This window comes from Dunckerocampus dactyliophorus, chromosome 10 (genome assembly GCF_027744805.1).
Source record: "Dunckerocampus dactyliophorus isolate RoL2022-P2 chromosome 10, RoL_Ddac_1.1, whole genome shotgun sequence".
NCBI classification, from domain to species: Eukaryota; Metazoa; Chordata; class Actinopteri; order Syngnathiformes; family Syngnathidae; genus Dunckerocampus; species Dunckerocampus dactyliophorus.
In genome coordinates, this window is record NC_072828.1 from 12,626,941 (window position 1) to 12,640,589 (window position 13,649).

The following is a 13,649-nucleotide window of genomic DNA, read 5'->3' on the forward strand; positions in this document are numbered from 1 at the left end:
AGGAGTCAGCTGAAGAAGATCAAGGCAAGGAAGGCCCCGGGACCGGACGGCCTCAGCCCTAGAATCCTCAAGGACTGTGCTGACCAGCTCTGTGGAGTGTTAAGGCACTTGTTCAATCTCAGCCTGAGCCTGAAGAAAGTCCCGGCCCTGTGGAAGACCTCCTGTGTGGTCCCGATACCAAAGACACCGCGTCCCAAGGAGCCTAACCACTTCAGGCCTGTTGCCTTGACCTCTCACCTGATGAAGACCGTGGAGAGGATTATCCTGCAGCACCTGCGACCCATGGTGGGCACTCAGCTGGACCCCCTGCAGTTTGCTTACCGGCCTCAGATTGGAGTGGACGACGCAGTGATCTACCTGCTGCACAGATCACTGCTACACCTGGAGGACAGCAGGAGCGCTGTGAGGGTCATGTTTTTTGACTTCTCCAGTGCCTTTAACACCATCCAGCCATCACTACACAGAGTGAAGATGGAGAGTGTGGGAGTAGACCAACACCTGACTGCATGGGTTATAGACTACTTCACCAACAGACCACAGTATGTGAGGCTCCGTCACTGTGTGTCTGACATGGTACTCTGCAGCACAGGTGCCCCTCAGGGTACGGTGCTCTCCCCTTTTCTCTTCACCCTCTACACCTCGGACTTCACACACAACTCCACACAGTGTCACATCCAGAAGTTCTCCGATGACACAGCCATTGTGGGTTGTGTTTCAGAGGGGAACGATCTGGAATACAGGACGGTCATCAGGGACTTTGTCAGCTGGAGTGAGCTTAACCAGCTGCAACTCAACACCAGCAAGACAAAGGAGATGATCATTAACTTCCAGAGGAAAACATCTCACTTCACACCGGTGAACATCCAGGGAGCGGACATAGAGTTGGTAGACAGCTACAAATTCCTGGGTGTTCACCTTAACAACAAACTGGACTGGTCCATCACCACCCACGCCCTCTACAAAAAGGGCCAGAGTCGCCTCCACCTGCTGAGGAGACTGAGGTCCTTTGGTGTGTGCAGGACTCTTTTACGGACCTTTTATGACTCTGTGGTGACCTCAGCCATCTTCTATGCTGTGGGTTGCTGGAGAGGGGGCAGCACGGACAGGGACAGGAACAGGATCAATAGGCTGATCAGGAGAGCGAGCTCAGTCCTGGACAGTCCTCTGGACTCCGTGGAGGAAGTGGGGGAGAGAAGGATGTTGGCTAAGCTGACGTCCATCATGGACAACACCTCTCACCCGCTACATGACACTGTGGGTTCCCTTAGCAGCTCCTTCAGCAGCAGATTGTTACACCCACGGTGTAAGAAGGAGAGGTTCCGCAGGTCCTTCATACCGACCGCTGTCAGGCTGTACAACACCTGTACCACCTGAACCATGTTGTAGTCAATATGTATTCTTTACACTGTACTCTTTACTTGCGTATCTTGCTTGCTGCTGTAACAAGTGAATTTCCCCGCTGTGGGATAAATAAAGTACAAATACAATACAACCCCCTCCTGCACAGAGGACCTCCCCAAAAGAAGACATGGGGGAAGCAGACCCCCATCCACTCAGCCGCCCTAGAGCAGGAAGCCTAGTTTCCTAGGCTCCCAGATTTCCCGCCCTGAGCAACCCCCAGCCGGCGGCCAGGTGCCCCGTATTCCTCCCTCACGCAGTGGCCGATTGCCAGGTGCTTCACGCAAGCCACGTCCCCACGGGCCGCCACTGTCCTAGCAGGTGGGGCAGCAGAGGTGCCACGCAGCAGTCACCAACAGGAGACCAACTAAAATACAGTGTGTATTTGCAAGGCTAAGATCTTGTGAAGTATGTAAGAAATGGGAAAGCCAAGTCACATTTCTTGGGGATGGAATTCATCAAAGCTGCACAGGTTGTTACTGGAATCCTCTTTCACTCCTCCATGGTCACCTCATTGGTGGAGCTGGAGGAGACATACTTGACCACTCCATCAACTCCAGCTTCCTCAGCAAGGCACTTGTCATCTTAGAGGTGTGTTTGGGCTCCTTATCATGTTGGAAAACTGCCATGCGGCCCTGTTTCCCAAGGCAGGGGAACAGGCGCAGCTTCATAATGGCACAGTGCATGTGCATATCCAAGCAGGCGGGGCAACAGAGGTGTCAGGCAGCAGTCACCAACAGGAGGCCAATTAAAATATACTGTATATTTGCAAGTATAAGATCTTGCCAAGTATACAAGAAATAAAAAAAACATTGTCGCTATTGTTATAGTCAGCTGCTCAAAATGAGAAGTGGTCAAAAAATAAATTATATATATGATATATAAATTATAATCCATAAAGCTTAAACTATAATACAGATATATAGATACAGATACAGATATATAGATTATATTAAAAACATTTCAATTATTTTCTGTTGCTCTGCTACTCATAAAACTTGGTAAATGAGAGGGATGTGGTACAGAATAATATTCCCCAGTCACTTCAACATGGCATTAATACTATAATAAATAACAAACAATACGCCAAATTGTATACACAATGGCAGAAAACTAGGACAAGTGTTTCTGGATAACACATCACATGACGCTAGTGTTTACACTGCATCGACAACCAGCCTTGCTAGTATTAGAGCCCGTCTTACTTCGACAACATTGGTCGAAGAGAAGAAGACACGGTTTGTGAGTGGATGAGGAGATGTGTCAATCACACCAGCTGTCCGTGTGTGATCACACAGACCAGCTGGGTTGTTATGGGCATGAGTCGTTCGCTGACAAGTATGTTGAAGTTTGTTTCTCTCTTTAAGTCTTATCTCGTTGATGGGAATGTTCAAGTTTTAAGATTAGGTCTTCATGGTGTCCGAGGTATTGTCAGGATGTTTGCGTCAAAGCTACAAAGTTACAAGGAGTGTTACTTAAGTCGCTTAAAGCGACACACTCGTCATGTGTAAGACCTTTTCTTTTCGTGACTTTTCGTTGTTATAACTGAATTAATGAATGTTATTAACGCCACTTAGTGTGTGCTTAGTTCTCCAGTACGTTTGTCAAACTTGAACAAAGCAACTAGAGATTAACCTAGTTAACGTTGAGCTAACGTAATAAATCGCTACAACAGTCTAAAAGTGTCATTCATGTAACACATGGACTGTGTAGTAAAATGTGGGTAATAATGGGGTTAATTTGCTATTGTATTACTATCTTCACGAATTTCTAATTAATGTTTATACGGTATATTTCTTTCTAAACTGCTATATTTAAACCCCCCAAACTAGCTTTAGCCAACCACGGGAGGTCATGTGATCAGTTGGAGCAAATACCCACTTCCTGGTTTAATGCTCATTAATAAATGCTAGAGGTCAAGCATTCTTAATTTAAAGCTCCTATTAAACTGATGTAATTTCTAATGTATGTGTGTTGTCAGTCTCCTCAAAATGAATGTTTTTTTTAAATTATGTTTATTATCCTTTTGCAAGAGAAAACTCATGGAATTATCAATTCACTAACAATGATCCAAGTTATTCTTGTGCACATTTGGAAGTCAGTGTCAATGGTTTGACACCAATTTTGTGACATGTCTGCATGAATAACTTAATATTGAAGTTTTTAGGCTGTTTTTTTAATGCTGCGCTCATTCATCATTTTCTGATGCAGCAGACTGGACGTAACCCCGTGACCTCTTGGTTGCCAAGGAGAGACGGGTGGGGCCACCATGGCTGCCGGGGCTACGGTTGGAGAGAGCCAGCTCCAGAGGATTATCCGAGATCTACATGGTGCGCCACTAGCTTTATATATATGTGTGTGTGTGAATAGAGGAGCCAGTGAGCGGACAGTTGTTGGCTGACATGGTGTGACTGGGGAGAAGCCACCGGAGGATTTGCCGTCACACTATGACCTGCACGCTTGGAACCATCTAACCTAATCTGGTTTTAAAAAAAACTTTCTTTTGACTTGCTCTGATGTCTGTGTAGAAAAGTTAAAAGTGTGTGTCAGCATGGAGCCAGACAAAGAGCATGTGCTGAGGGTACACCCAGCACATGTGTCCTTCCAGTTTTTGCGTTGGATACGAGGCAAGTAGTTGAAAATAATTGTAATAAATAGACAAAGGTCACTATAAAGGTTTAACTAAAAATGTAGACGCTTAGGTTTCTTCGGCTGCATTATGTATTCTGAACATGTAAGATTTAGATGTTATCTGTTTAATAAATGACATTCTTTGATTACTATTCTTTTGAATTGCAGATTCTGTTGCAGAGCTTGCTAAAGAGTACAGGGAAAGTGGGGAGCCCATCACAGACGACAGCACCAACCTGCACAAATTCTCCTACAAACTGGAATACCTGCTACAGGTGTGTATACAGTTCAACTGGCTGCAGGCAGGCCAAATCCGGCCCGTGAACGACATCACACCGCCCTGCGCGTTACGCCCAAAGCTTTGGAGTGACTAACATTTTTGCAGCAGAGTCCTCGTTTAGAGGCTCTTTGACTAGCATTTGCAGTTGATAATTAAAAACAGCAGAACTCTGTCATACAGAGGACCTATGGCAAGCTTTTTGCAGTAAAAAAAAACAAAAACAGCCAAGCGATCCTGTCAAATAGAACATATTTGTTTTCCGTTAAACTAGCACTCGTTTTTGTGTATGATTAAGGTATGTAATGTCTTTATTTTTAACCATTTTAGCCATTTGGTGAAGAACACAGTGGAACTCGCTTAAGTCGGCCCCGCTTATGTCGACTATATGTCTGTGTTGACCAGTTAAGTCCTCGACATACTTTTTGTCAGCATAAAATTAGAGACCTAGAGTGAATGGGAATGGACATAAGATGAAAGATTTGCGCATGTACGAAAGCTTTATTGCCATTGTAGTCAAGACATTCCACGAAATTACTGTAGCAGCTCTGTTAGATAAGAGTATAAAACATCATATGGAAACAAGAGACTCAAAATATATGCACAATAGAGGAAAATTATGTCAACAGACTGTCATAGGCTTATTGTCTCGCATTTGCCTTATGTTTCTAGCCCGTCACAAGAAAATATTCAACCAATGGCTAAGTTCGGTTTTGGTTATGTCAGCAACCGCCAGTCCGAGGGACATCGACATAAATGGGTTACACTGTAGAAGGTTCAAGATATGGTCTTTCATTGACATTATTTATTAAATAAGAATAGTAGTGAAGGAAGAAGTCTTGCGGCCCTTTAGCGTTTATGAAAATGACCCCAAGAATAAAGACAACCTACAATACATCACCATATCTATGTACATGAGGAAGAAAAAACTTGTAGAAACAGATGTTAAACAGAGTTAAGCGTTTAATATCAAATACACTTGTGTTTCATGAGTCATGCTATTTTGTCTTTCAGTTTGACCAGAAGGAGAAGACAACATTTCTTGGCACAAGAAAAGATTACTGGGATTACTTTGCTGATTGCCTAGCTAAAATCAAAGGAGCCAATGATGGTATTCGCTTTGTCAAATCCATATCAGAGGTATGAAGAGCTTTATAAAGACTCATTACAATGTAATCAATTATAATCAGTGTAGCGCTTACTTTATTAATAAGCAGTTTAGGAGAGATGAAATGTTGTCAATCAATGCGGCGACTGCTTATGAGGGACGCTGCCTGGCGAGCAGGCATGGACATTTTATATGACTCCCTCGTGAATGACAAGTCCAAATCATAGTAATAAGTTTTAACTGTGTAAAATTACATTTTGAGTGCATTAAATCACGTGCAGTAATGCGGTCAGAATCGTAATAAATTGTCATTTGTCTTCTTTCGCCCCCTGATAGCTGAAGACGTCACTTGGGAAGGGACGAGCGTTTATTCGCTACTCCCTGGTGCATCAGCGATTGGCTGACACGCTGCAGCAGTGCCTCATGAACCAGAGGGTCACCAGGTAGATAAGATGTTTTCATATCAGATGACAAAATTAAGCCTTTAATAATTAAGCCTTTAATAAGCCTATATTTGTTCCACAGTGAGGAAATTTAAAGGTATAGTTTGGATTTTTTGAGATGAAGTTATGACATCCCCATCAGCATTGTAGTCCATCAACAGGCGTTACATTTGTCTCCCGCCGTATCCCTGCGCACTGTCGCCTGTCCGCTGTGGAACACATATACGTAAACAAAATGGCCGCTGCGCTCCATCGCGGAAGTAGAGGAGAGGAGACAAATAACGCTGAGCATTTTGTGAGGTCAGATTTTTTTGAGAAGGCATTTTTGTGATGCAAATGTATAAATCTATTATTGTTTTGAGAAGCCAAACTCTTTACTTAATTGTCTCCAGCAACTAAGCGGAACTACATTCTTCATCACAGAAATTTGTCCATAACTGGACTTAGGAGACCAAGTGGCGGGTAAGTCGCTGTTAATGGACTACAATGCTGATGGGGATGTCATACAACTTCATGTCAAAAAATACGAACTCGCCCTTTAAGTTTTACTGCAGCCGAATGGATAGTAGCAGCACACATTAAGCAGACTGTATGTCCTCAGTCCTTTTGCTTTCTCTTCCACAGTGACTGGTACTATGCTCGAAGCCCCTTCTTGAAGCCTCACCTCAGTGTCGATATAATCAATCACTTGTACGAGCTAAATGAGGTTCACTTTGATGTGTCTTCCAGAGGTTATGACCTTGATGCCTCCTGGCCCACTTTTGCAAGGTAAACATCTTGTATGTACACAATGTTTGTGCAGGAAATGTGTGTTTTTAAGTTAAGGTAGTACTAAATTTACTGAAATTAATAAAAGGAGGACACTGGGAGGTGCAAGCTCACCTGGACATACTTGGAAACCACCCAGTCGTAGTTCGAGTATTAACAGCCTGGCCAGCAGTTACTCCCAGGTAAGTGGTATGATTAAATTACAATTAAATTACAGTGGAACCTCTAAAGTATGCATGTATCATTCAGATTTGGAAAGTAGTTCCACAGTAAATAATAGAAATAATGTTTGAATTAACCTTGCGAGCATTTTTAAAGTAACTTTATAACATTCTTATCGGTTATACAAGTGTAAAACCAAGTTTGCCACTTCTCTTCCTGATGTCACCCTCCCATTTATCTGGGCTCGAGACCAGTACTGGAGAGCTGTACTTACTGGGGTTTGGAGCATTAGCTGGGAATTGAACCTGTGCCGTCTGCATGAATAGCGTGCTCGTTATCGCAATTACAACATTGGTTCTGTTATTGCTGTGTTGTATAATATACTTGTTTATAAATGACCATGTGGTCAAAGAGAGCTACATTTTCCTTCCCACTTTCTCATTTCTCATGCACTACAAGTCATTATTAAAGTTACAAAATTAAGTTGTTATATACAATGAGTTTTCAAATTTAGGAAATCTTTCTAGTTATCGCCTGCTTCCAATTATTACCCCGGTCTCTTCATGTGTTAGGTAAATGAACGCCCCAAGTGGAGTATTTACATTAAAGGGGACCTATTATGCTTTTCCTTTTTTCTGACCTATAAATGTTGTTACAGTGTTGTATTTTTGTGTTAAACGATGCCAACGTGTCAGATAATGAGGTTTGCGCATTTGGAGGTGAGCCCTAAAAGCAGTTTTGGTTTGGTTTGGTTTGGTTTGGTTTGGTTTAGTTTATTTGAACATGAAGGTTACAATGGAATACATCTCGTGAATCATTTTTTCACAGTTCCACATGTCCAAAAGGAGTAGGAAGAAGCAAAGCTTATTTAATCCTACCCCCCATCCATTCTACATCTAGTACAGTACATGTAGTTCACTTCCTGGATTCCATGTCATGTTTTCAGTGATAGTCAGGATAACACATAATAGATAACGGTGAGATAACCCTCCCCCCAAAAAAAGAGAGAACATTGATAATAATAATAATGATGACAATACTAAATAAATAAATAAATAAATAAGAACAAAGCTTTTTTTTTTTTTTTTTTAAACACAACAAAGAAAATTATAAAAAATAAATAAATAAATAAATAGAAATAAATAAATAACAAATAAAATTTAATTAAATAAATAAAAAAATAAAATAAAATAAAATAAAATAGAAAATAAAAAAAATAAATAAAATAAAATAACAAACCTGACAGAACAATCAGGACTCTTCTGCCTTGTATTTGGCAAACATCAACTGCTTGTATTGTTTTTTGAATTTGCTCATCTCTGTACATTGTTTGAGTTCTTTACTCAATCCGTTCCATAATTTAATTCCACACACGGAAATGCTGTGGGTTTTCAGCGTTGTTCTCGCATATAAATGTTTTAGGTTTAATTTTCCTCTAAGATCATATTTCTCCTCTCTGATTGAGAAATACTTGATTAGATTTTTGGGTAACGAGTTATTATTAACTTTATACATTATTCTAGCGGTTTGAAAGTGTACTAAATCTGCGAATTTTAATATCTGTGATTTTAAAAATAAAGGGTTTGTATGGCTCTGTTTTGGATGGCTCTGCATGCTATGTTTTACAGAGTTTTTTTTAACACCGAGTTCCATTGACGTTAATGCCACCCGGGCTTCTTTATATTATATATCTGCTTTGCTGTGTTCACGGTGTTAGCACGTCGAGCAATGGAACCCAGCAAATGTTTGTTTGGTTGTGCCTAAAGAGGCAAGCATCAGGCAGAAGTGGTAGGAGTTGCTGATTCCCGGCCAGCAAGAGAAAAATATGCTCATCTGTCAGCGGCACCTCACACGGGACTGTTTTGTGAAGATGAGCCAATACAAAGCTGGGCTATCCGCCAAACTGTTGCTGAAGTTTGACGCTTTCCCAGTGTTACTTGGTCGTGTTGAAGAGTCACAACAGCAAGCTGTAAGTGACAATTTTTCAGTGTGCTAACTAGGTTTATTTTGTGTAAGTAATCGGACAAAAGGGGTTCGGCAGCTGTCCGGAAGTCCTCAGGAGCGCTTAGGAGTTTGACCAATCACAGCAGAGTGGGCTCGGCGCGAGGCTTACCTGGAGAAGGGCTGGGGGTGGAGTAAATTACACAGACCGTTTGGGCGGTGGCAGGAAACACTGCAGGAAGAGGTGCAGAGTCTGGAAGGTGTAGAAAGCTTTCTGTGCGGGTTATCGTGTGTAGCTGCTCTATAGGAGTCCTGTACTCAATACAAAGGTTTGAAAATTAGTATAACAGGTCCCCTTTGATTAAACCTGCGAAAAGTCAAAGAAAAAGCTAAATTCACAAGTAGTTAATCTTTTTCAGTGTTCAATACTGAGCTCTTGCGAGGTATGTGCAAGTCAACTTTAGATGTTCCACTGCACATTGTTTCTTCATTGCCTTCAATAACACATCTCATTCAACTGTCCTCCTTCAACCATATAGCAAGCATCGGAGTTCCTCTCCAGCCCAGACTATGGTCAGGGTCTGCTGAATGACCTGAATGACTCCCTGCCTCCCTGCAGCGAGGACGTCAACACCGTGGAAGACCTCCGCCTGGAGCTGGACCAATCGGAGCTGAGGCAGCAGGAGCTCCTGGACAAAGTGCAGCAGCTGGGCGGTGAGGCTGAGGAGCTCAGAGCGGTTGTGGTGGCTCTCCAGAGGCAGCTAGAAATATCACTGGCTGCGCAAGAGGAGCAACGAGGCTTGCAGGGACAGCTCACAGCTCTGCAAGGACGAGAGGAGACTCTTTCCCGAGAGGTGGAGAAGCTTAGGACTGGGGAAAAAGCCAGAGAGGCTGAACAGCGCCTCCTCCAGGAAAAGTTAGCAACCACGGAGGGGAAGAACATCGAGCTGCTGGCCAAGTTGGATGGTGTGCTGAGTGAGAAGGGCCAGCAGGCGGCCAGTCACTTTGATTCAGCACAAAAGATACATGAACTGTTGGACAGGTTGAAGGATGCAGAGAAAGGGAAGATGGAGGCAGTTGCCATGGCTGAGGAGAAGAGGAGGCAGACAGAAAGGATCGAGGAGGAGCTGAGGGTGAAGGAAGTTGCTGCAAAGGAGGGCGAAACAAAACTTGTAGCTCTACTCACATCTGTGTCTGAGGACAAAGCCAAGCTGGAGAGCAAAGTAGAGGAACAGTACAATGCCCTTGAAGTGCTGCAGGGCACCTTGACACTGAGGGAGAAGGAGACCACTAACTTACAGAGGCAGCTGCAGGACCTCCAAACATCGTTGGAGCAGAAGGAGACAGAAGCAGAGGAGGTGAAAAGGAAGGCACAGGAAGACCAAGGGGAACTGCGCAAGCGTTTTAGTGGCCAGAAGGAGAATTTAGAAGAACAAATCACCGCTCTGAAGCAGCAGCTTGAGATAAAAGAGACAGAGATAACCTCTAGCTACAAAAAAATGCAACTTCTTGAAGCCCAGAACCAAAGCCTGAGCACAGAGCGAGACAAACTGACCACTGAGCTCCACCAGCTGGAGAGTTGCAGTCGGGAGCAAGACGCAAAAGTTGAAGACTATAAGACACAGTGTGCCAATCTCATGGAGTTCAATGAAACTTTGTTGATTTCAGCTAAGAGAAACGAGGAGCTAAAGAAGGAGATGACAGACAGTCGAACAGTCATTGAAAGCGAGTTAGCATCCCTAAGGGCTTCTGAGAAACAGGTACAAAGACAATTAGACGACACCAAGATGACGGTGGGGGAGAAAGAAAAGGGGCTGCAGGAGAGTCTACAGCGGGCCAACATGGCCGCCAAGCTATCGGAGGCTATGTCAAAGCGGCTGGAGAAGGAGAACCAGAGTCTGAGAGAGGAGCATGACACAGTGAAAGCATCTCTCTTTCGCATGCAGGCCGACTTGAAAAATGTTCACGGGCAGATCGGCGAGCTGGAGAAGAGCTTAGGAACGTCACGCAAGAACGAAGTCGACCTTCAACGGCAACTCCGAGCTGTGGAGGCGACGCTTGAGAGTAAAGAGAAGCACATTGTTGAGGTACAGTCCAGGGTAAGTACTCTGGAGGCCAGGGAGAAGGAGCTGGAGATGGCAAAGGCAAAAGCAGAAGCAGCTTGCGTGAAACATACAGAAATGATTGAAATGGTTACGTCTGAGAAGCAGGCCATGGAAAAGTGCCAGCTGCAGAAAAGTGCCGTCCAGGCTAAGGAGAACCAAGAGGTGACAGTCAAGCTGACTGTGGTGGAGGGCCAGTTGGAGGTGAGCATGAAAGAAGTGTCCAGGCTCCAGACAGACATCTTAGACCTGAAGGTGAATTTGCAGAGGTGTGAGGAGGAGAAAATGAAGTCCCAAGCACAGCTGGAGGTGACTGAAGGCCAAAGAGATGAGCTCAGGACTTTGACCGAGCAGCTTAAAATCCAAACAGAGGCGCTGAACCAAAAGCATGTCACGGAACTACTGGAGTGTAACAAGAGAGAAGAGGCGCTGACCGAACAGCGCGACAGAGAGATGGCCGCCCATGCCGAGCTGTCCATCTCTGCGGCTGCCCTCCGAGAGGAGCTGTCCGCTCTGAAAGCTGAAAACAACCGACTCGCCCTGGAGAACACTGAGACGCGTGATGGCCTGCACAGGGCCAACACTGAGATGGCCGAGCTTGGAATGACCATTTGTAAACTGAGCGCAGAGAAAGAAGATGCCAAGAAGCACTGGGCAGACGACGCCAGCGCCCTTGAGGAGCTGAGGCAGGAGGTAGAGCGCCTGGAGGACTGCATGGGTGAGTTACAGCTGGAGAACGAGCGACTGGAGGAGGAGCTGGTGAAGAAAGAGAAACTTCCCGAAGCTGTCGCCGAACTTCAAGAGCAGCTGGAGAAGAGCACAAGCCAGCTGCAGAACCTCAGGGATTCCGGTCAAGAGGAGATGGAAGCTCTGAAGTTCCAGATGAGCTCAGAGAACATGAAGCATCAGGTCCAGATGAAGGTGATTTAGTCCAAAACCGTACATACTGTAAATGCTCTTATTTGGAGTGCATGACAAAATTGAAAGGAAAATGTAGCTCTCTTTGGTCACACAGTCATTAATTATTAAGTAGATAGGCAAGTATATTTCACAGCACAGCAGAAACAGAACCGACGTAATAGTGGTATGGATAAAGCTGCTGGATGCTGACCACGCATGATACTTTAAAAGGCAATCTTTTAGAGTTGATTAAAAACTACTGTACATAAGGTGGTTGCCTACACCCACAGCTGTTAATGCCAGTGTTTTTTTGAGCTGGCACTAATTAGAGACCCCAGCGGTTATCTGCATTGTAACCGATGCACCCGGCGACTCTGAGACTTTGTGATTAATTGAATAGACGTCAATTTACGCTACATTAGCATGAAGTTTGTTTTTACATTAAGGATTGACCTAGCAAGTGCCTGGTTCTGATTTAGTACATCATCATCAGGCTCTTAACTTATTTTATGTATTTTTAAGTGACATATGTCTGATGTTACTACAGAATTACACAAGTGTGTACTCGTTGTGAACTGAAGATATCCAATCCATGTGCTTTTTTCAATTGGAATTGTATGATTGTAGTAAATCCAGCAAGTTCATTCACTCCTCTTTGTGCTGCTCTCACTTATTAGAATGTTGCAGAGGACCTACTCAAAGTCAAAGTCCAGCTTCAGGAGGAAATGAGCAATGTGTCCTGTTTGCAGATAAGAGTGTCTGAACTAGAGGTATGTGCACTCCAGACACCAGAATAACACATTCAGTAGTACCGTGGTACTTGGTATTGGTAATTATTCAGAGAGCTCATATGTGGAATGAATAGACACTTGAAGTCAAAGCAAGCCTCTGCAGACCCAATTACTACACTGTTGCGTGAGATTGTAATCCACAGAATAAAAAAGAAAACATTGCTTTCAATATAAATGCCCCTGGGAGATAATAACGCTATAGCTACTGCATGTACCTCTCTGTCTGTCACTCAACAGGATCAATCCAAAACTACCACACTGTTTAATATGTTTTGTGTATTGTTCAGCATTCAATTGCAATGCATTTTTTGTGAGATGTTTCATACATAATGAGACGTTTGGAAAGTAGGAGTCGGAGTTTGCACATACTCCGACAGCCATCCATCCATCCATCCATCCATCCATCCATCCACCCATCAATTTTCTATCCTCACTAGGGTCGCGGGGGTTTGCTGGAGCCTCTCCAACAGCCAGTCTACCTTTTTAAAAGAACCGCTTTTTAAAAAAATCTTGGCTTGGTGAGTCGCTGTTGCACTGCCCGTTTGTTTCGCTGTTATACAGGGTTAGCAAGCAGCTTTAGGTATATGCTAACCTGCAAAACAGTGGCATGTACTACGTAACGAGCTGTTAATGAATTGATTGGCTGTGGAGGTAAATACGTGCAAACAGGATGTTATCATTGGCTGGACAGTGCTCATCATTGTGTTATATGTTACCGCTTTTTGTTGTTCCCTGTCACTCAGTGCGTTGAATTGCAAAATTGTATAGAATAAATTGTGTTTATTTCATTTATAGTTCAGGTTGGATTGTATTTTGTGCGTGGCATGGTTTAGTGGTGCACAGAGAACTCGAGAGCAGTGCGCGATTGCGCACGCACGCAGTTTAGAGGGAGCATCACACTGCGGTTAATTGAATGGAGGCATTAATTGGAGTATTTACAGTACATTATCATGCATTTTCTTTCTACATTAAAAACTGCCTAATTTTGCTTTTGCGATAACTAAATTTAGCTTAGTAGGTTTGAATAAGATGTTTTTTCAAGCTGCTTAGCCTCCTCTGAAGTCTTCCACACTCCCCTGCTCTAGATAAGGCTACAGGATCCCTTAAAATGGCGTAAAAGAAAAAAAT

The 13,649-nt window shown here is 43.6% G+C and overlaps 1 protein-coding gene across 5 annotated transcripts in view; it reads left to right on the forward strand.

Annotated features, from left to right (window-relative positions):
* fyco1a (FYVE and coiled-coil domain autophagy adaptor 1a) overlaps window positions 1-13,649 on the forward strand; it is a 42,313-nt gene that overhangs the window by 15,079 nt on the left and 13,585 nt on the right. For 2 of the 5 annotated variants that reach the window (XM_054790584.1, XM_054790579.1), the window contains exons 1-9: window positions 2,669-2,736; window positions 3,610-3,728; window positions 4,198-4,304; window positions 5,321-5,446; window positions 5,751-5,857; window positions 6,482-6,625; window positions 6,714-6,807; window positions 9,268-11,751; window positions 12,408-12,500. In XM_054790584.1, the coding sequence (XP_054646559.1) occupies window positions 3,668-3,728; window positions 4,198-4,304; window positions 5,321-5,446; window positions 5,751-5,857; window positions 6,482-6,625; window positions 6,714-6,807; window positions 9,268-11,751; window positions 12,408-12,500 (3,216 nt within the window). In that variant the 5' untranslated portion in view covers window positions 2,669-2,736; window positions 3,610-3,667. Of the gene's footprint in view, window positions 1-2,668; window positions 2,737-2,776; window positions 2,906-3,609; window positions 3,729-4,197; window positions 4,305-5,320; window positions 5,447-5,750; window positions 5,858-6,481; window positions 6,626-6,713; window positions 6,808-9,267; window positions 11,752-12,407; window positions 12,501-13,649 lie in introns of those variants that run through there. The other 3 variants (XM_054790582.1, XM_054790583.1, XM_054790580.1) reach the window with 3 other exon arrangements.